General features: G+C 32.6%; 1 protein-coding gene across 3 annotated transcripts; it reads right to left on the reverse strand.

Moving 5' to 3' along the window:
• Positions 1 to 265: 265 nt before the first annotated feature.
• LOC121783550 (kinesin-like protein KIN-14A) lies at positions 266 to 26,069 on the reverse strand. 3 transcript variants are annotated; one of them, XM_042181653.1, is made up of 8 exons: positions 24,237 to 26,069; positions 23,897 to 24,092; positions 23,398 to 23,521; positions 20,661 to 21,101; positions 20,220 to 20,374; positions 19,962 to 20,060; positions 19,732 to 19,872; positions 266 to 585 (listed from the first exon to the last, which is right to left on the reverse strand). In XM_042181653.1, exons 5-8 carry the CDS (start codon positions 20,334 to 20,336, stop codon positions 580 to 582), a joined length of 363 nt encoding a protein of 120 aa, XP_042037587.1. In that variant the 5' UTR covers positions 20,337 to 20,374; positions 20,661 to 21,101; positions 23,398 to 23,521; positions 23,897 to 24,092; positions 24,237 to 26,069; the 3' UTR covers positions 266 to 579. The 3 variants fall into 3 exon arrangements, with proteins under 3 accessions (XP_042037587.1, XP_042037588.1, XP_042037589.1); XM_042181654.1 differs by having other exon boundaries at positions 20,220 to 20,427; XM_042181655.1 differs by having other exon boundaries at positions 20,220 to 20,481.

The raw sequence follows: 26,069 nt of genomic DNA on the forward strand, positions 1-26,069 counted from the left end.
TTCATCATTTCTTTTTAGATAAACCGGGATATTAGATTGACTAATTCTCGTTGAGAGGACGTAGAATTTTCATCCTTTATCCGGAATAATACACATTGCACACTGACGCCCCGAAATTTCATCCTTTCTTTTTAGATAAACCGGGATATCAGATTGACTAATTCTCATTGAGATGACGTAAAATTTTCGTTGTAATTTCTGACTTCGGAATAAATTGAATACTGTTGTCAAGGGAAAAACAAAGTGCATTAAATTATTTCAAGGATAAAAGTGAAAGATATACTTTTATTAGATAAATACCTAGAGGAGTATTATTACAAGAATGATGGAAATACAAGTGGTGCATGCCTCGATTTCCACACAATGAGAACAACGTAACAACTAATCCTACTCTAAGCTTTGAAAGGAGCCAACTTCAACTAATGGCTAAACTAGGGCTTGGTCAAGAGCTACTCCAAACCTAATGCTTCAACAATTGCTAAACTTAGCAATAAGACAAGTGAGTGATGTAGTAAATCTCTTGTCTTCCTCCACATCTTCTCGATTTCCAGCCCCCACAACACTCCAAATGTGCAGCCCCTAAACCTGCAAAGATAGCACAAAATGGGGTAAGAAAATGTACTCATGAGAGAAGGGAGGGAGGGGAGAGCTTGAATGAAAATGGAGAGGAAGCAGGCTGATTTGTACAGCCAAGACGCTGCCTTTTAGGCAGTGAAATCAGCCATTTTGTCAGATTCTCATCTTTCATCAAAGTAGAAGTTAGAACAAATGAGCATGGTAGAATGAGCCCTATGTTCATGCACAAAATGAACATGAATCAGAGCCTCTTTCCCATCACTAAGGCTGGAAGAACAGCCAAGGAGAGCAGCCCCAAATATTCACCAATCTAATAAGAACAACATTATCACAAAGCTCGAAAGGAAGCTAAGAAACAGCCCCAAAATAGCATCACAACATCCCAAAAATCGGCACAAAGTGCCAAGAGAGGGGGGCTATATAAACAGCCCTTCACCACCTTCTCCCTCCCCATTTTCGAGCACTCAAAATTCACGTAGCAAGAGTGCAGCCGAGGGGAAGGAAGAGGAACAAGTGTGGACAAGGGCGAGAGAGCAGTCTGGCAGCCGAAGGGAACACCCCAGGCAGAGGTAACGACAAACACCCCCATACCCTCTCTTGCATCATGTTAGAACGATAGTTAGCCGAGTATAGAACTCGATAAGATATCCACAACAACATGAACAAGTATCACATAGGCTTAGCCTCAATAACCAAGTATGCCACAAAACAATAAGGGCTGCTTAAGCCAAGAAAACGGAAGAACTTAGCCTTAGCGAGAGGTGCAGGCCACCACAGTAGATCACACAATACACTCAATCGTCAAGATCACAATCTCACATAGCTACTGCCCAACTTACAACAAAACAAGAACAAGCATAGTAACTGAGTAACGGCGACAACGAAACAACGGGGGAAGGGGGATGTGACTTAGCTTTATCACGCGGAGGCGGCGACACCGCTGGAGAAATCGCACGAACGACGGTGAGGCGCCTTGAGTCCCGCCCGAACAGCGGCAGCAGCGGGAACCTCGCGAAGCATCGACGGCCTCCGACTAGGGCGGAGAGCTCGACGGAGGAGGTTCGGCCGTCGCGCGGAGATAAACCGACGGATCCGTCGAGATGGCGTTCCGACGGGACAGGGGAGGGAAGAGGCGACGCCTCCCCCCCCCCCCCCCGCCCCCAAATCGGTAAATCCGCCGATTGGAAGGGAGAACCGGCGGCGAGAAGTCGGAGGCAGTGGCGGCGCTACACCCCACTTATATCGAAAATCTCCAGACTCTGGGAGGTTCCTGAAGTCCGAGAAAGGGGAAACAAGGGAATGCGTGAGATAGAGAGAGAAACGCCGGAGGAGGGCGTGAGCAACGATGACTGATCCTCGCCGGGAGTTACGTCGAGATGAGGAAGCAGAAAGGGGATAGGCTGCAGTATGAAATTAGGGATTTGGAAGAGAAATTGATTTGGGGATTTGGCAGAGGGAGAAATCGACGGGTGGTGATAAGGAGTCTAGGCTTTGTGCCTTCTTAATTCATTGGAATTGGGCCACTAAAATATGGACTTCATTTTAACTCTTGGGCCAAGGAAATTCACCAAGAATGGGCCGATTCATGGAGTGTGGGGGAAGTATAAATTAGTTGTTGGGCCACTTGATGGAATTAATAATTGGGCTAATTGAATAGGAACTCCAAATTAATTTGGCATTCGGGCCGACAATAATCATTGAGCTTGAGAATTTATTTTGCCTGGTTGGGAATTATTTAAGGAATTAAGCTGGGAGCTTAATTGATCCCGAATAAATTATTGGGTTACCGAGGATGGAAAATATTAATGTGAGACGCGAAGGGCAGACCGACGCAGTGAAGTCGAGTTAGGATTTAAGAAAATTCCTATAAGCCGAGACTAAGAGATAGATGCTATCCTATAGGATGCATGCATTCTTTTCTCAGAAAAATAGTTCAAATACTAATTAGCGTATTACGCTATTTATTTTCAAAGGAGAAATTATTTAAGGGCAAGTGAGTCCACCAAACGAGGATTGTTAATTGGAGATGAATAACACTCCATACATACTACAATTGGAGATGAATAACGCTATTTAGTTATGTGTGTGCGTGTTACACATGGTACACACTGCAATCATTAAACACAATATAAATAAAATACACTAACACAATATAAATAAAACACACACAAACTCAACGACACACTATAAAAAATGAATAACACTCCATACATACTATTATCATAGCACATAATACACATTGCGCACCACATCACAGATATACGCACACTTTACACACATACATATTAAACAAAAATTACACATTGTACACAAATATACAAAAACAATACACTCAGTACGTGACACATACTACAAACAGTAAACATACTATAAATAAAATATACAAACATACACAAAACACATGTATAACAATAATACTTACATACATTGCAAACGCTACGCTACATATACTAAAACAAAATACTCTATATATATACTACACAATAAATATATACATAAAATTCACAATTTATACATACGTGGCACATACTACGCACACTCACTACAGAACATTTATACTACGCATAAAATTCACAATTTATACTACGCACTAAATGGACGGCACATACAACCCACAGTCACTACGCACACAAAATACACAATTTAAATATACTATACAATAAATGCACACACTATATACATGATATATACATTACACAAACACAATATAAATAAAACACACTTCATACACATTGCGCACTATATACACACTATACATACCACAAATATTAAACACACTATAAATCAAATACACTACACATGTACTGTAAACATACATGCCTACATTGCACACACTACGTGTAGTAGCACAAAATACGCAATTTATACACTATACAACAAATATACACATAAAATACATAATTTACACATACGTGGCACATATTACAAATATTAAACACAACATAAATAAAATACAAACACAATATAAATAAAATAAACAAACATTAAATGGACCGCACATACTACACACATTATATACAAAATACACACTAGTATACAATTCACAAAATAAACATACTAAACACCACTATACAAAAATAAAAACTTTACATTATAGACAAAATACACACTGTCCACACAAAATACGCAATACACACACTACACTACACACACACTACACAAGATACATGCACACACATTAAACACATAAATATAAAACAAACATTACACACTATACACGAAAAACTAAATACAAATATTATAAAACATAGTATACATACTCTGCACATACTACGAATAATATTACACACACTATAAATAAAATACACAAAACACATGCACATACATTGTGCACACACTACCGATACTATTACAAAATAAACTATTTATACACTATGCAACAAACGCACAAATAAAATACACAACTAATACACACGTGTTACATACTACAAACATTAAAAACGTTATAAATAAAATACACAAACAAAATATAAATAAAACAAACAATACACACAATATTATAAAACATACAATACATATGCGCCACATACTACAAATACTAATACAAAATACACTACTTATACACTATACAACAAATGCACAATTAAAATACACAATTTCATACATGGTACACACTACAAACATTAAACACGATATAAGTAAAATACACAAACACAATATAAATAAAACACACACACACACACAACTCAACGACACACTATAAAAAAATGAATAACACTCCATACATACTATTAACTATACATCATAGCACATAACACACATTGCGCACCCTCTGCACATCACACGCTACGCTACATATACTAAAACAAAATACTCTATTTATATACTACACAACAAATATATACATAAAATTCACAATTTATACATACGTGGCACCTACAACGCACACTCACTACAGCCCAATTTATACAACGCATAAAATTCACAATTTATACTACGCACTAAATGGACTGCACATACAACCCACACTCACTACGTACACAAAATACATAATTTAAATATACTATACAATAAATGCACACACTATATACATGATATATACATTACACATACTACAAATATTAACTACTTTATATAAAAAATATACAAACACAATATAAATAAAACACACTTCATACACATTGCGCACTATATACACACTATACATATCACAAATATTAAACACACTAGAAATAAAATACACTACACATGTACTGTAAACATACATGCATATATTCCACACACTACGGGTAGTAGCACAAAGTACACAATTTATACACTATATAACAAATATACACATAAAATATACTCCCTCTATCCCATTAGAAATGATACGTTTTCCTTTTCGGTCTGTCCCATTAAAAATGAAACGTTTCTAAAAATTGAAACAATACTCTCTCTACTTTTTCTTCTCTCTTACTTTACTCCCTCTTCATTAACTCACAAAACAACACTACATAAAATCTTGTGCCGAAAAGCAAATGTTGCATATTTAATGGGACGGAGGGAGTATAATTTATACATACGTGGCACATATTACAAATATTAAACACAATATAAATAAAATACAAAACACAATATAAATTAAATAAACAAACATTAAATGGACCGCACATACTACACACATTATATACAAAATGCACACTAGTACACAATTAACAAAATAAACATACTAAACACCACTATACAAAAATAAAAACTTTACACTATAGACAAAATACACATTGTCTATACAAAATACGCAATACACACAATACACTACACACACTACACAAGATACATGCACACACATTAAACACTTATATAAAACAAACAATACACAGTGTACACGAAAAACTAAATACAAATATTACAAAACATACTATACATACTAGACACATACTACGAATAATATTACACACACTGTAAATAAAATACACAAAACACATGCACAACATAAATACATACACACATTGCGCACACACTACAAATACTATTACAAAATAAACTATTTATACACTCTGCAACAAATGCATAAATAAAATACACAACTAATACACACGTGGTTCATACTACAGGCATTAAAAATGTTATAAATAAAATACACAAACACAATATAAATACAACAAACAATACACACAATATTATAAAACGTACAATACATATGCGGCACATAGTACAAATACTAAGACAAAATACACTACTTATACACTATACAACAAATGCACAATTAAATTACACAATTTCACACATTGTAGACACTACAAACATTAAACACGGTATGAATAAAATACACAAACACAATATAAATAAAACACAAACACACACAACTCAACGACACTATAAAAAATGAATAACACTGCATACATACTATGCGGCACATATTACAAATACTAACACAAAATAAACTACTTATACACTATACAACAAATGCACAATTAAAATACACATACGTGGCACTTACAATTCACAATTTATACCACGCATAAAATTCACAATTTATACTACGCACTAAATGGAATGCACATACAACCCACCGTCACTACGTACACAAAATACATAATTTAAATATACTATACAACAAATGCATACATAAAATACACGATATATACATGACACATACGACAAATATTAAATACTTTATAAATAAAATACACAAACACAACTCCATACACATTGCGCACTATATACACACTATATATACCACAAATATTAAACACACTATAAATAAAATACACTACACATGTACTATAAACATACATGCCTACATTGCACACACTACGAGTAGTAGCACAAAATACACAATTTATACACTATACAACAATATACATATAAAATACACAATTTATACATACGTGGCACATATTACAAATATTAAACACAATATAAATAAAATAAACAACCATTAAATGGATCGTACATACTACACCCATTATATACAAAATATACACTAGTACACAATTCACAAAATAAACATACTAAACACCACTATACAAAAATAAAAACTTTACACTATAGACAAAATACACACTGTCCACACAAAATACACAATACACACACTACACTACACACACTCTACACAAGATACATGCACACACATTAAACACATAAATATAAAATAAACAATACACATTGTACATGAAAAACTAAATACAAATATTATAAAACATATTGTACATACTCGGCACATACTACGAATATTACACACACTATAAATAAAATACACAAAACACATGCACAACATAAATACATACACACATTGTGCACACATTACAGATACTATTACAAAATAAACTATTTATACACTCTGCAACAAATGCACAAATAAAATACACAACTAATACACACGTGGTACATACTACAAACATTAAACACATTATAAATAAAATCCACAAACACAATATTATAAAACATACAATACATATGCGGCACATACTACAAATACTAATACAAAATACACTACTTATACACTATACAACAAATGCACAATTAAAATATACAATTTCCCACATGGTACACACTACAAACATTAAACAAGATATAAATAAAATACACAAATACAATATAAATAAAACACACACACACACAACTCAACGACACACTATAAAAAAATGAATAACACTCCATACTTACAATTAACTATACATCATAGCACATAACACACATTGCGCACCCTCTGCACATCACACGCTACGCTACATGTACTAAAACAAAATACTCTATTTATATACTACACAACAAATATATACATAAAATTCACAATTTATACATACGTGGCACCTACAACGCACAATCACTACAGCCTAATTTATACAACGCATAAAATTCACAATTTATACTACGCACTAAATGGACTGCACATACAACCCACACTCACTACGTACACAAAATACATAATTTAAATATACTATACAATAAATGCACACACTATATACATTATATATACATTACACATACTACAAATATTAACTACTTTATAAAAAAAATACACAAACACAATATAAATAAAACACACTTCGTACACATTGCGCACTATATACACACTATACATATCACAAATATTAAACACACTATAAATAAAATACACTACACATGTACTGTAAACATACATGCATATTTTTGCACAAACTACGGGTAGTAGCACAAAGTACACAATTTATACACTATACAACAAATATACACATAAAATATACTCCCTCTGTCCCATTAGAAATGATACGTTTTCCTTTTCGGTCTGTCCCATTAAAATGAAACGTTTCTAAAAATTGAAACAATACTCTCTCTACTTTTTCTTCTCTCTTACTTTACTCCCTCTTCATTAACTCACAAAACAACACTACATAAATTCTCGTGCCGAAAAGCAAATGTTGCATATTTAATGGGACGGAGGGAGTATAATTTATACATACGTGGCACATATTACAAATATTAAACACAATATAAATTAAATAAACAAACATTAAATGGACCGCACATACTACACACATTATATACAAAATGCACACTAGTACACAATTCACAAAATAAACATACTAAACACCACTATACAAAAATAAAAACTTTACACTATAGACAAAATACACATTGTCCATACAAAATACGCAATACACACAATACACTACACACACTACACAAGATACATGCACACACATTAAACACATATATAAAACAAACAACACACAGTATACACGAAAAACTAAATACAAATATTACAAAACATACTATACATACTAGACACAAACTACGAATAATATTACACACACTGTAAATAAAATACACAAAACACATGCACAACATAAATACATACACACATTGCGCACACATTACAGATGTTATTACAAAATAAACTATTTATACACTCTGCGACAAATGCATAACTAAAATAAACAACTAATACACACGTGGTTCATACTACAGACATTAAAAATGTTATAAATAAAATACACACACAATATAAATTCAACAAACAATACACACAATATTATAAAACGTACAATACTTATGCGGCACATAGTACAAATACTAAGACAAAATACACTACTTATACACTATACAACAAATGCACAATTAAATTACACAATTTCACACATTGTAGACACTACAAACATTAAACACGGTATGAATAAAATACACAAACACAATATAAATAAAACACAAACACACACAACTCAACGACACTATAAAAAATGAATAACACTGCATACATACTATGCGGCACATATTACAAATACTAACACAAAATAAACTACTTATACACTATACAACAAATGCACAATTAAAATACACATACGTGGCACTTACAATTCACAATTTATACCACGCATAAAATTCACAATTTATACTACGCACTAAATGGAATGCACATACAACCCACCGTCACTACGTACACAAAATACATAATTTAAATATACTATACAACAAATGCATACATAAAATACACGATATATACATGACACATACGACAAATATTAAATACTTTATAAATAAAATACACAAACACAACTCCATACACATTGCGCACTATATACACACTATATATACCACAAATATTAAACACACTATAAATAAAATACACTACACATGTACTATAAACATACATGCCTACATTGCACACACTACGGGTAGTAGCACAAAATACACAATTTATACACTATACAACAATATACATATAAAATACACAATTTATACATACGTGGCACATATGACAAATATTAAACACAATATAAATAAAATAAACAACCATTAAATGGATCGTACATACTACACCCATTATATACAAAATATACACTAGTACACAATTCACAAAATAAACATACTAAACACCACTATACAAAAATAAAAACTTTACACTATAGACAAAATACACACTGTCCACACAAAATACACAATACACACACTACACTACACACACTCTACACAAGATACATGCACACACATTAAACACATAAATATAAAATAAACAATACACATTGTACATGAAAAACTAAATACAAATATTATAAAACATATTGTACATACTCGGCACATACTACGAATATTACACACACTATAAATAAAATACACAAAACACATGCACAACATAAATACATACACACATTGTGCACACATTACAGATACTATTACAAAATAAACTATTTATACACTCTGCAACAAATGCACAAATAAAATACACAACTAATACACACGTGGTACATACTACAAACATTAAACACATTATAAATAAAATCCACAAACACAATATTATAAAACATACAATACATATGCGGCACATACTACAAATACTAATACAAAATACACTACTTATACACTATACAACAAATGCACAATTAAAATATACAATTTCCCACATGGTACACACTACAAACATTAAACAAGATATAAATAAAATACACAAATACAATATAAATAAAACACACACACACACAACTCAACGACACACTATAAAAAAATGAATAACACTCCATACTTACAATTAACTATACATCATAGCACATAACACACATTGCGCACCCTCTGCACATCACACGCTACGCTACATATACTAAAACAAAATACTCTATTTATATACTACACAACAAATATATACATAAAATTCACAATTTATACATACGTGGCACCTACAACGCACAATCACTACAGCCTAATTTATACAACGCATAAAATTCACAATTTATACTACGCACTAAATGGACTGCACATACAACCCACACTCACTACGTACACAAAATACATAATTTAAATATACTATACAATAAATGCACACACTATATACATTATATATACATTACACATACTACAAATATTAACTACTTTATAAAAAAAATACACAAACACAATATAAATAAAACACACTTCGTACACATTGCGCACTATATACACACTATACATATCACAAATATTAAACACACTATAAATAAAATACACTACACATGTACTGTAAACATACATGCATATTTTTGCACAAACTACGGGTAGTAGCACAAAGTACACAATTTATACACTATACAACAAATATACACATAAAATATACTCCCTCTGTCCCATTAGAAATGATACGTTTTCCTTTTCGGTCTGTCCCATTAAAAATGAAACGTTTCTAAAAATTGAAACAGTACTCTCTCTACTTTTTCTTCTCTCTTACTTTACTCCCTCTTCATTAACTCACAAAACAACACTACATAAATTCTCGTGCCGAAAAGCAAATGTTGCATATTTAATGGGACGGAGGGAGTATAATTTATACATACGTGGCACATATTACAAATATTAAACACAATATAAATTAAATAAACAAACATTAAATGGACCGCACATACTACACACATTATATACAAAATGCACACTAGTACACAATTCACAAAATAAACATACTAAACACCACTATACAAAAATAAAAACTTTACACTATAGACAAAATACACATTGTCCATACAAAATACGCAATACACACAATACACTACACACACTACACAAGATACATGCACACACATTAAACACATATATAAAACAAACAATACACAGTATACACGAAAAACTAAATACAAATATTACAAAACATACTATACATACTAGACACAAACTACGAATAATATTACACACACTGTAAATAAAATACACAAAACACATGCACAACATAAATACATACACACATTGCGCACACATTACAGATGCTATTACAAAATAAACTATTTATACACTCTGCGACAAATGCATAACTAAAATACACAACTAATACACACGTGGTTCATACTACAGACATTAAAAATGTTATAAATAAAATACACACACAATATAAATTCAACAAACAATACACACAATATTATAAAACGTACAATACTTATGCGGCACATAGTACAAATACTAAGACAAAATACACTACTTATACACTATACAACAAATGCACAATTAAATTACACAATTTCACACATTGTAGACACTACAAACATTAAACACGGTATGAATAAAATACACAAACACAATATAAATAAAACACAAACACACACAACTCAACGACACTATAAAAAATGAATAACACTGCATACATACTATGCGGCACATATTACAAATACTAACACAAAATAAACTACTTATACACTATACAACAAATGCACAATTAAAATACACATACGTGGCACTTACAATTCACAATTTATACCACGCATAAAATTCACAATTTATACTACGCACTAAATGGAATGCACATACAACCCACCGTCACTACGTACACAAAATACATAATTTAAATATACTATACAACAAATGCATACATAAAATACACGATATATACATGACACATACGACAAATATTAAATACTTTATAAATAAAATACACAAACACAACTCCATACACATTGCGCACTATATACACACTATATATACCACAAATATTAAACACACTATAAATAAAATACACTACACATGTACTATAAACATACATGCCTACATTGCACACACTACGGGTAGTAGCACAAAATACACAATTTATACACTATACAACAATATACATATAAAATACACAATTTATACATACGTGGCACATATTACAAATATTAAACACAATATAAATAAAATAAACAACCATTAAATGGATCGTACATACTACACCCATTATATACAAAATATACACTAGTACACAATTCACAAAATAAACATACTAAACACCACTATACAAAAATAAAAACTTTACACTATAGACAAAATACACACTGTCCACACAAAATACACAATACACACACTACACTACACACACTCTACACAAGATACATGCACACACATTAAACACATAAATATAAAATAAACAATACACATTGTACATGAAAAACTAAATACAAATATTATAAAACATATTGTACATACTCGGCACATACTACGAATATTACACACACTATAAATAAAATACACAAAACACATGCACAACATAAATACATACACACATTGTGCACACATTACAGATACTATTACAAAATAAACTATTTATACACTCTGCAACAAATGCACAAATAAAATACACAACTAATACACACGTGGTACATACTACAAACATTAAACACATTATAAATAAAATCCACAAACACAATATTATAAAACATACAATACATATGCGGCACATACTACAAATACTAATACAAAATACACTACTTATACACTATACAACAAATGCACAATTAAAATATACAATTTCCCACATGGTACACACTACAAACATTAAACAAGATATAAATAAAATACACAAATACAATATAAATAAAACACACACACACACAACTCAACGACACACTATAAAAAAATGAATAACACTCCATACTTACAATTAACTATACATCATAGCACATAACACACATTGCGCACCCTCTGCACATCACACGCTACGCTACATATACTAAAACAAAATACTCTATTTATATACTACACAACAAATATATACATAAAATTCACAATTTATACATACGTGGCACCTACAACGCACAATCACTACAGCCTAATTTATACAACGCATAAAATTCACAATTTATACTACGCACTAAATGGACTGCACATACAACCCACACTCACTACGTACACAAAATACATAATTTAAATATACTATACAATAAATGCACACACTATATACATTATATATACATTACACATACTACAAATATTAACTACTTTATAAAAAAAATACACAAACACAATATAAATAAAACACACTTCGTACACATTGCGCACTATATACACACTATACATATCACAAATATTAAACACACTATAAATAAAATACACTACACATGTACTGTAAACATACATGCATATTTTTGCACAAACTACGGGTAGTAGCACAAAGTACACAATTTATACACTATACAACAAATATACACATAAAATATACTCCCTCTGTCCCATTAGAAATGATACGTTTTCCTTTTCGGTCTGTCCCATTAAAAATGAAACGTTTCTAAAAATTGAAACAATACTCTCTCTACTTTTTCTTCTCTCTTACTTTACTCCCTCTTCATTAACTCACAAAACAACACTACATAAATTCTCGTGCCGAAAAGCAAATGTTGCATATTTAATGGGACGGAGGGAGTATAATTTATACATACGTGGCTCATATTACAAATATTAAACACAATATAAATTAAATAAACAAACATTAAATGGACCGCACATACTACACACATTATATACAAAATGCACACTAGTACACAATTCACAAAATAAACATACTAAACACCACTATACAAAAATAAAAACTTTACACTATAGACAAAATACACATTGTCCATACAAAATACGCAATACACACAATACACTACACACACTACACAAGATACATGCACACACATTAAACACATATATAAAACAAACAATACACAGTATACACGAAAAACTAAATACAAATATTACAAAACATACTATACATACTAGACACAAACTACGAATAATATTACACACACTGTAAATAAAATACACAAAACACATGCACAACATAAATACATACACACATTGCGCACACATTACAGATGCTATTACAAAATAAACTATTTATACACTCTGCGACAAATGCATAACTAAAATACACAACTAATACACACGTGGTTCATACTACAGACATTAAAAATGTTATAAATAAAATACACACACAATATAAATTCAACAAACAATACACACAATATTATAAAACGTACAATACTTATGCGGCACATAGTACAAATACTAAGACAAAATACACTACTTATACACTATACAACAAATGCACAATTAAATTACACAATTTCACACATTGTAGACACTACAAACATTAAACACGATATGAATAAAATACACAAACACAATATAAATAAAACACAAACACACACAACTCAACGACACTATAAAAAATGAATAACACTGCATACATACTATGCGGCACATACTACAAATACTAACACAAAATACACTACTTATACGCTATACAATAAATGCACAATTAAAATACACATACGTGGCACTTACAGTTCACAATTTATACCACGCATAAAATTCACAATTTATACTAAGCACTAAATGGACTGCACATACAACCCACAGTCACTACGTACACAAAATACATAATTTAAATATACTATACAAAATGCATACGTAAAATACACGATATATACATGACACATACGACAAATATTAAATACTTTATAAATAAAATACACAAACACAACTCCATACACATTGCGCACTATATACACACTATATATACCACAAATATTAAACACACTATAAATAAAATACACTACACATGTACTATAAACATACATGCCTACATTGCACACACTACGGGTAGTAGCACAAAATACACAATTTATACACTATACAACAATATACATATAAAATACACAATTTATACATACGTGGCACATATTACAAATATTAAACACACATACTATACATACTCGGTACATACTACACTATAAATAAAATACACAAAACATATTATAAAATACACGAAAAACTAAATACAAATATTATAAAACATACTATACATACTCGGTACATACTACACTATAAATAAAATACACAAAACATATGCACATCATAAATACATACACACCTTATGCACATTTCAGATACTATTATAAAATAATCTATTTATACACTCTACAAAAAATGCACAAATAAAATACACAACAAATACACACGTGGTACATACTACAAACATTAAACATTAAACATGTTATAAATAAAATACACAAACACAATATAAAAAAACAAACAATAGACACAATATTATAAAACATACAATACATATGCAGCACATACTACAAATACTAATACAAAATACACTACTTATACACTATACAACAAATGCACAATTAAAATACACAATTTCACACATGGTACACACTACAAACATTAAACACGATATAAATAAAACACCCACAACTCGACACATAACACATTTTGCACTCCCTCTACACATCACACATACTCACACTTTACACATACATATTAAACAAAAACTACACATTGTACACAAAATACATATACAAAATACAAATATATACATAAAATTCACAATTTATACATACGTGGCACCTACTACGCACACTCACTACATACCAATTTATACTACGCATAAAATTCACAATTTATACTACGCACTAAATGGACTGCACATACAACCCACACTCACTACGTACACAAAATACATAATTTAAATATACTACACAACAAATGCACACATAAAATACACGATATATGCATGACAGATACTACAAATATTAAATACTTTATAAATAAAATACAAAAACACAATATAAATAAAACACCATTCATACACATTGCGCACTATATACACATTATACACCCACAAATATTAAACACTACAAATAAAATATAATACACATGTAATGTAAACATACATGCCTACATTGCATACACTACGGGTAGTAGCACAAAATACAAAATTTAAACACTATACAACAAATATACACATAAAATACACAATTTATACATATTTGGCACATATTACAAATATTAAACACAATATAAATAAAATAAACAAACATTATATGAACCGCACATACTACACACATTATATACAAAATACACACTAGTACACAATTCACAAAATAAACATACTAAATACCACTATACAAAAATAAAAACTCTACACTATAGACAAAATACACACTGTCCACACAAAATACACAATACACACACTACACTACACACACTCTACACAAGATACATGCACACACATTAAACACATAAATATAAAATAAACAATACACATTGTACATGAAAAACTAAATACAAATATTATAAAACATATTGTACATACTCGGCACATACTACGAATATTACACACTATAAATAAAATACACAAAACACATGCACAACATAAATACATACACACATTGTGCACACATTACAGATACTATTACAAAATAAACTATTTATACACTCTGCAACAAATGCACAAATAAAATACACAACTAATACACACGTGGTACATTCTACAAACATTAAACACATTATAAACAAAATCCACAAACACAATATTATAAAACATACAATACATATGCGGCACATACTACAAATACTAATACAAAATACACTACTTATACACTATACAACAAATGCACAATTAAAATATACAATTTCCCACATGGTACACACTACAAACATTAAACAAGATATATATAAAATACACAATATAAATAAAACACACACACACACAACAGAACGACACACTATAAAAAATGAATAACACTGTATACATACTATGTACTATACATCATAACACACCCTCTGCACATCACACATATACGCACACTTTACACACATACATATTAAACAAAAATTACACATTGTACACGAAATACATATACAAAATACAAACATTAAAAAAACACTACACTCAGTACGCGGCACATACTAGAAACACTGAACATATGATAAATAAAATATACAAACATACACAAAACATACGTACAACAATAATACTTACATACATTGCAAACGCTACGCTACATATACTAAAACAAAATACTCTATTAACATACTATACAACAAATATATACATAAAATTCACAATATATTCAAACATGACACCTACTACGCACACTCACTTCAGACAATTTACACTACGCATAATATTTACAATTTATACTACGCACTAAATGGACTGCACATACAACCCACAGTCACTACGTACACAAAATACACAATTTAAATATACTATACAACAAACGCACACATAAAATACAACATATATACATGACACATACTACAAATATTAAATACTTTATAAAAATTGAAACAATACTCTCTCTACTTTTTCTTCTCTCTTACTTTACTCTCTCTTCATTAACTCACAAAACAACACTACATAAAATCTCGTGCCGAAAAGCAAATGTTGCATATTTAATGGGACGGAGGGAGTATAATTTATATATACGTGGCACATATTACAAATATTAAACACAATATAAATAAAATACAAACACAATATAAATTAAATAAACAAACATTAAATGGACCGCACATACTACACACATTATATACAAAATGCACACTAGTACACAATTCACAAAATACACACTGTCCATACAAAATACGCAATACACACAATACACTACACATACTACACAAGATACATGCACACACACTAAACACATACATAAAACAAACAATACACACTGTACACGAAAAACTAAATACAAATATTATAAAACATACTATACATACTAGACACATACTACGAATAATATTACACACACTATAAATAAAATACACAAAACACATGCACAACATAAATACATACACGCATTGCGCACACACTACAGATACTATTACAAAATAAACTATTTATACACTCTGCAACAAATGCATAAATAAAATACACAACTAATCCACACGTGGTTCATACTAAAGACATTAAAAATGTTATAAATAAAATACACAAACACAATATAAATACAACAAACAATACACACAATATTATAAAACAATATTATAAAACGTACAATACATATGCGGCACATAGTACAAATACTAAGACAAAATACACTACTTATACACTATACAACAAATGCACAATTAAAATACACAATTTCACACATGGTACACACTACAAACATTAAACACGATATAAATAAAACACCCACAACTCAACACATAACACATTTTGCACTCCCTCTACACATCACACATATACTCACACTTTACACATACATATTAAACAAAAACTACACATTGTACACAAAATACATATACAAAATACAAATATATACATAAAATTCACAATTTATACATACGTGGCACCTACTACGCACACTCACTACATACCAATTTATACTACGCATAAAATTCACAATTTATACTACGCACTAAATGGACTGCACATACAACCCACACTCACTACGTACACAAAATACATAATTTAAATATACTACACAACAAATGCACACATAAAATACACGATATATGCATGACAGATACTACAAATATAAAATACTTTATAAATAAAATACAAAAACACAATATAAATAAAACACCCTTCATACACATTGCGCACTATATACACATTATACACCCACAAATATTAAACACTATAAATAAAATATAATACACATGTAATGTAAACATACATGCCTACATTGCATACACTACGGGTAGTAGCACAAAATACAAAATTTAAACACTATACAACAAATATACACATAAAATACACAATTTATACATATTTGGCACATATTACAAATATTAAACACAATATAAATAAAATAAACAAACATTATATGAACCGCACATACTACACACATTATATACAAAATACACACTAGTACACAATTCACAAAATAAAAACACAATATAAATACAACAAACAATACACACAATATTACAAAACGTACAATACATATGCGGCACATAGTACAAATACTAAGACAAAATACACTACTTATACACTATACAACAAACGCACAATTAAAATACACAATTTCACACATGGTACACACTACAAACATTAAACACGATATAAATAAAATACACAAACACAATATAAATAAAACACACACACTATACATATAATGCACATGTTGCTCACTATACAAAAAAACACGCACTATGCAACACACATTCTATACTCACCATACCATACAAAAAAACACGCACTATGCAAGGCACTATGCAACACAGATTCTATACTCACCATACCCACACAATACATTATGGTGTGCATATATAAACAAAATACATGCACTACAAACATACATACACAGTACATATATTGTACACTATACACAAAATACATACTCGTACATTATACACAAAAAAAACATACCTAAACAAAGTACACAAAAAATAACACCCTTTATGCGCCCAGTACAAACAAAATATACCCCCACTGTACACCATATACACAATATACATGCACCACACACAAAGTATAGTTACACTACTACACAAAGTATACTAATACATATTATACACTACACGTAAAATTCACACACTTATATACAAAATACTCATAGTGCCCACACAATAAACACACTGCACTTCACACACTATACACAAAATGTATACACTGCCGGCACTACACAAATACACACACTTTACACATACAGAAAATACAGACATTATAAACACACTTCATGATGAATGACAGAAAAGTTGAAGCATCTGCGACATCTGCCAGAAAGTTAAAAGATGAGAAATTGGAGAAAGATGAAAAACCTTGACTTGCTTCAGTATGCTGTCGAGGGAGATTAACGACACTAGCCTTGCATCTTCAGCAGAAGTGGAAGGACTCCGAATAGGTGCAGCGCCACTTTCTAAATTTAACATCTCTGTGCCGTTTTTCATTTGTTGTAAAATCTGATTCGAGTAAACAGTGTTTGCAGAATTTCAGTATTTGAGAAGTGAGGTAACCAAGAAAAAGAGATCCAGCGCGCTATAATACAGACCTTTCTTCTCTTGTGATCAACAGATTCAAGAGCTGAACGTAGCTTAGCTACTTGAGCAGAGTCTTCCGCTGCTTCAGTCGCCAAAGTACCAGCAATATCCTTATGGACCAATATAACCGTAGATATCAGTATGTGAACCATAACAAACCACATTACTGTAAACAATATAAAAAAAGCATACAGTAAAAGATCTAGATAATGGCACTCTGTCCGTAGCTGCACAAAGATGGGAATCTAAAGAAAATGGTAAGAGCATACCTTCAAATGTTGCAGCTGTGAAGTATAAAGACATCTGGCATATTCAGATAACAACTGTCCAAGAGCATCGGTAGTCGGAGGCTGGCCAGCACCAAGTCCAGCCATCCAACCATCCATTATTGCTGTAGAGAGAAGTTCCAGCTGACCAGTTGCTCCTGCAGCCGTGTCATCAGCAATGGAAAGGAAATCATTGATTGTTGCTTTGCTTCTGAAATGACAAGGTTAGAATGGCCCATCCACTGTGTGTGGATTTGTTGCTTTGCTAATACAAATTACAAGGAAATCGTTTCAATTTAGTATCTTATTCAGGCTTAAGCTGTTAGAGAGGTGTAACTCATCTATACAGAAATAAAGAATAACATAAACATGCTAGAATGGAAAAGACATTAAATCTAGTGATGAGTACAAATGGAATCAAGAAGGAAAACACGACTAATTTACCTGATCAATTCCACGTATCTTCAGAACTACTGATGACAACTTTGACTTCTTCTCTGGTTTTATATTTACTTTGAACCCTTGAATTCGGTCCCCAACCAGCATATTCCTTGAACTAGGGTTTAGGGTTAAGAATAGACTTTTTCCTTCAGTTTTCCACCGTGTCCCCCTCATCTTTTAAGTTAAGAACTCAGTCGCCCACTACCACCCTCGACCTTCGGATCGACTAAGTACTTTCTAGTCTATTTATGTACTAGGAACTATCTCAGAAAACACCTTAGTTCCACGAGAGATAACATTTGCAAGAACGAATCTAAATGCTTAGAGAGGCCTTCAAATTGACTAAGAGTAACACGAGAATATGCTGAATTATCTCAGTAGCCTCAAACGCAACGAGTTTGGTACACAGCAGCTCTGCAATCTGACTCAAACAGAAAGTCTTTCCTGAATACACAGCCAAGAAAAGGGTTACAGGTTTAGTGCAACAAGTAGAAGAATTCCAAGGAGATAAAAATAATAAAGTGTTGTATGTATTCCACTTCCTACAACTAAATAAAAAATTATGTCTAAATGTATGTACAAAGAAGAGAATAACTAACCACACATCCTGGTATCATGATGATATCGTGTTCTTCAGAATTAGACAAAGCAAGTCCAACCCCAATTTTATCAGGTACCAACAAGTATAGAGCATCATAAAGATTTGGCAATAGTTCTTCATTGATGGCTTTAGTATGAAATGACACACTAAATATCGAACTAAAGTTAAAATAAATGTTTGAATATTGAAGCAAATATTGGTTGCAGCTTTATACTCGCTGGAATAAATAGTGAGGTGGTCAAAATTGAACTGGAGCAGTAGTACACTACCCTCCATTCCATCCATTTTGTAATAACAAGTTAAACAATTACCCACACACATCAATTACTTCCCAAACATAAGTCTTGCTCGCCCTCAAGCAAGTTAGATAAATAAACACATTCACAAGACATTTGATAATCCTCCACTTCAAGTCACGTCAAATCACATGAATCATTTAGAGAAATTAGGTTGAGCCCGAATTCACGCGCGAGTAAGACTTTAGAACAAGAATTGTACACGAACTAATTCCCTAAGAGCTAGGCATCCAATGCTTCAATGTAAGTTCGATTTATGTCTTGGGAGTCTCAAACCATCGTCGCTAATTCATAAAGAGAAGTTCTTCCAGTTATTCTTTATTTTAAGCACATAAGATCTTTCTCCCAAAATCAAGCAAAATTCATCGCTCACAAGTCAATATGATGCATAAATCAAAAGGTCTTTTTTCATTTGGATGTAATGGGGCTTTTGGTAAAGGTGTGATCATATTTGGATAAGTAGCTTATCACCATTCTTAAAATGCTAGCACATCCCTCACAACATCCTTCACAATATCCTTCCCATCTCACTGAATGCGTACAAAATTCTGACAGCTCAACACCCCAAACATGAGATTTTTCTACCATCTAAACCAAGTCATCTTATTCTTTTGAGCATAATTCTGTTTTTTGCTCGATATTCTTTTTTCTAGCCTTGGCTTTTTTAACTCATGAAAGGCTGCCTTTTTATTTTATTTTTTTTACTTGCCTTGGCTTTTTTTTACACATGAAAGGCTGCCTTTTTATTTATTTTTTTCTAGCCTTGGCTTTTTTTTACACATGAAAGGCTGCCTTTTTATTTTTTATTTTTTCAAGCCTTGGCTTTTTTTTACACATTAAAGGCTGCCTTTTTATTTTACTTTTGTTTGAAGAGACAGCTTTTTTCATTTGTATCTCAATATAAATGAATACAACCTAATGAATGTTCCAGGACTTCCATCTTTTCCTTACCACCATAAATACCCTCCCAAGAATGTGCTAGCACTTTAATTTTAGTGACTAGGGTAGAAAATATAGGCCAACAAACGGATATAATAAGTAGGCTAATATAGTGACTTCAAAATTTTCAACAAAGAAATTAGGCTTTTGGGGCTCAAAGCGGCTCACTAGTGGTTTATGTAGGGTTAGGCATGTGATAATTTGGATATGAGGCTTTTAGTCCTATTGCCTAAATCATTTTTATGCACCAATATCAACAAGATTGCAACTCATAAAGCTCTCATTCAGTTGATCAGCCCTATGGCTTTTTCAATTAATTTTTCAAAACCGGAATAGTTCTCTCTCCTTAGCTCAAGAAATCGGGCACCAAAGAACACTATTGTCACTGTATTTGAAGCACTGGAAACCTAGTTCTCCAGAAGTTAGTAAGCAACAAGTAGTTTACGGACCAACCCTCGAGAGAAACGAACTCTACACTAATAACCCAAAAAAAGTGGTGAAAGTAGTGACAATCAATGGAGAGAAAATCTTGCATGCACACACAAATAGCAAGTGTTGAAACACTGTTCGTGGAAGCTTTTCGTTCTCACTACAAAGTAGCATAGTACTAGGGCAAATTTTGGATATTTATGAAGCTAATATCCTTTGTTTATCGACTGGTGGTGTATGAAATCATTAAAAACTAGGGAGATGCACATATTAGAGAGCCGTGACGGACAACCTCTCGAAAATTTACTCTTGATCATAACATGTCAATTAACATTTAAATTCTCTATAAAATTCAACATATCAGGCATGAATGAGAAAAAATAGCAGCTAGGCACTCATGTATAAGTAGGAAACATCTCAAGTTGAGTATATACGGGTTTGAATAACACCCGAAAAAGATGAGAAGTAGAATTACCAGAATCCTCAAAGACCAGGATTTTGACAACTACAAAGATGAGAAGTAGAGCTACTCCTTTTTCATCAAGGCCGAGTCCAACACAGGAAGCTAGTTGCTCTGCAGTCCACCACTTCCCAAGCTCCTGCAAGAAGAAACAAACTTCATTAAAATCTTATCAAGAAGACAACAGATATGATTATGATAAAAACAGATGCACTTAACATTTTATGGAAAAGGATGACTGATATCCATAGGTTAAGCTAGTTTAAGCCAGAGAGGTTTTACATGGACTAAATGATCTCCGATGCAGAACGAACGATTCGGGACTCAAATTGACTTATAAATAACATACAAAGAAGATTGTCAATCTTAGATATCCTTAAAAATGCATTAAGTACAGAATGCATGCATGCACATAATGATAAATGTGGTGAGTGAAGCAGGTTTATTAAAGAAATGTCAATGCGTTCAAGTAGTAAAAATTCTAATCAGATGACAGGGTAAAATCTAGAAAAACCTGGTTGTTAACAATGCATTCCCGGAACAACTTTTGCTGACACAGGGGCTGTAGAAATTGAAGAGAAGAATCACACTGCTGCCAGAGATGATTCAAGGTCTCTTCAGTAGTAGGGGATGCACTTCTAGATGAATCGTTGGTCTGCAGATACTTGACATCAAACAGCAGCAAATGCTGCCTCTTTGAATATGTACACCTGCCACAAACTCCACTTACTCAGCCACAACATAATTTGATAACACTTTGAAATAACAACAATCAAGAAGATGAAGTGGGAAGATTTATAACATTAAACTAGTAATTTAATGTTCTCAGTTTTCACCAAATCCTGGATTGCTACCTTGTAATACGCAGTCAATGCTTGAGCAACCTCTTGGTAATGTGGAGAAACAATGACTGTCAACAATTGTAGACTGCAAGCTACGAGAGCCGCATGAAGAAAAACCATGTCATTGGGAATGGTGTGAGATTCCTGGATACGAAGTAGTAAGTACTTATCTACAAACAACAGATAAAAGACCAGGTCAATCAGTTGTTCTGATATCTTCATATCTTCAAGCAATATCTGAAGAAAACATATGATGATATATGAATTAAGGGGCATACTGAGGATGTATACGCATATAACCACATCATAACACACGTAAAAAATATGTTGCCAGATGTTGAGAATGACTATATTTCAAGTACAAAAAACAGGGAAGATAAATTAATAAAGAGCTAGGATCAATGTGAAGATAAGGAGCTGTGAATCAAAGTTATTAAAGGTTAAAGGTTAAAGGGCTCTGGAGAGGTGGAACTAAAAAACCTATAAAGCATTAAGTAGCTCATATCATACAAATGATGGGTGAGTTTATGATCTTAGAAAGTTGTGGTTTATGCAAAAGCATTAGCAACTGCTGTTACAGAAAACTAGAGGAAATTATGCAGAAAGGTTTCAGGATAACTAAAAAAAAACTTGTTAAAATACTTTTAAACCTGACTGCAAATCTCATAATATTGAGAATGAAAAATGAGAAGCAACCAAAAGCAACTTAAAGCAAAAAAAGGAAAGCGAAAACAAACATATTGTGACATGATGCAGTGGAAAAAAACCACAGAGAATAAAGTTGCTAGTAAAGCAACCAAGTCAAAATAAAGATTTTCTTTCCATCCTTATATGTTTGTTGTCTTGCATCAATCAGCACACAAATCCAATTATAAGTGTAATATAGGACTTTTGAAAATTAACAAAAAAAATAGAGCAATGCCATCTGCCGAAGGGAACACCCCAGGCAGAGGTAACGACAAACACCCCCATACCCTCTCTTGCATCATGTTAGAACGATAGTTAGCCGAGTATAGAACTCGATAAGATATCCACAACAACATGAACAAGTATCACATAGGCTTAGCCTCAATAACCAAGTATGCCACAAAACAATAAGGGCTGCTTAAGCCAAGAAAACGGAAGAACTTAGCCTTAGCGAGAGGTGCAGGCCACCACAGTAGATCACACAATACACTCAATCGTCAAGATCACAATCTCACATAGCTACTGCCCAACTTACAACAAAACAAGAACAAGCATAGTAACTGAGAACGACGACAACGAAACAACGGGGGAAGGGGGATGTGACTTAGCTTTATCACGCGGAGGCGGCGACACCGCTGGAGAAATCGCACGAACGACGGTGAGGCGCCTTGAGTCCCGCCCGAACAGCGGCAGCAGCGGGAACCTCGCGAAGCATCGACAGCCTCCGACTAGGGCGGAGAGCTCGACGGAGGAGGTTCGGCCGTCGCGCGGAGATAAACCGACGGAGCCCCGGCATCAGTCGAGATGGCGTTCCGACTGGACAGGGGAGGGAAGAGGCGACGCCTCCCCCCCCGCCCCCAAATCGGTAAATCCGCCGATTGGAAGGGAGAACCGGCGGCGAGAAGTCGGAGGCAGTGGCGGCGCTACACCCCACTTATATCGAAAATCTCCAGACTGTGGGAGGTTCCTGAAGTCCGAGAAAGGGGAAACAAGGGAATGCGAGAGATAGAGAGAGAAACGCCGGAGGAGGGCGTGAGCAACGATGACTGATCCTCGCCGGGAGTTACGTCGAGATGAGGAAGCAGAAAGGGGATAGGCTGCAGTATGAAATTAGGGATTTGGAAGAGAAATTGGTTTGGGGATTTGGCAGAGGGAGAA

This window comes from Salvia splendens, chromosome 21, assembly GCF_004379255.2.
Source record: "Salvia splendens isolate huo1 chromosome 21, SspV2, whole genome shotgun sequence".
Taxonomy (NCBI): Eukaryota; Viridiplantae; Streptophyta; class Magnoliopsida; order Lamiales; family Lamiaceae; genus Salvia; species Salvia splendens.

Bases quoted from the DNA above. Each gene is read 5' to 3' on its own strand.
- LOC121783550 (XM_042181653.1), bottom strand. From the start codon at position 20,336: ATGGATGGTTGGATGGCTGGACTTGGTGCTGGCCAGCCTCCGACTACC. The intron at 20,061-20,219 runs GTATGCTCTTAC...TTGGTCCATAAG, and splicing joins CACAGCTGCAACATTTGAAG to GATATTGCTGGTACTTTGGC. The intron at 19,873-19,961 runs GTCTGTATTATA...TACTCGAATCAG, and splicing joins TTGATCACAAGAGAAGAAAG to ATTTTACAACAAATGAAAAA.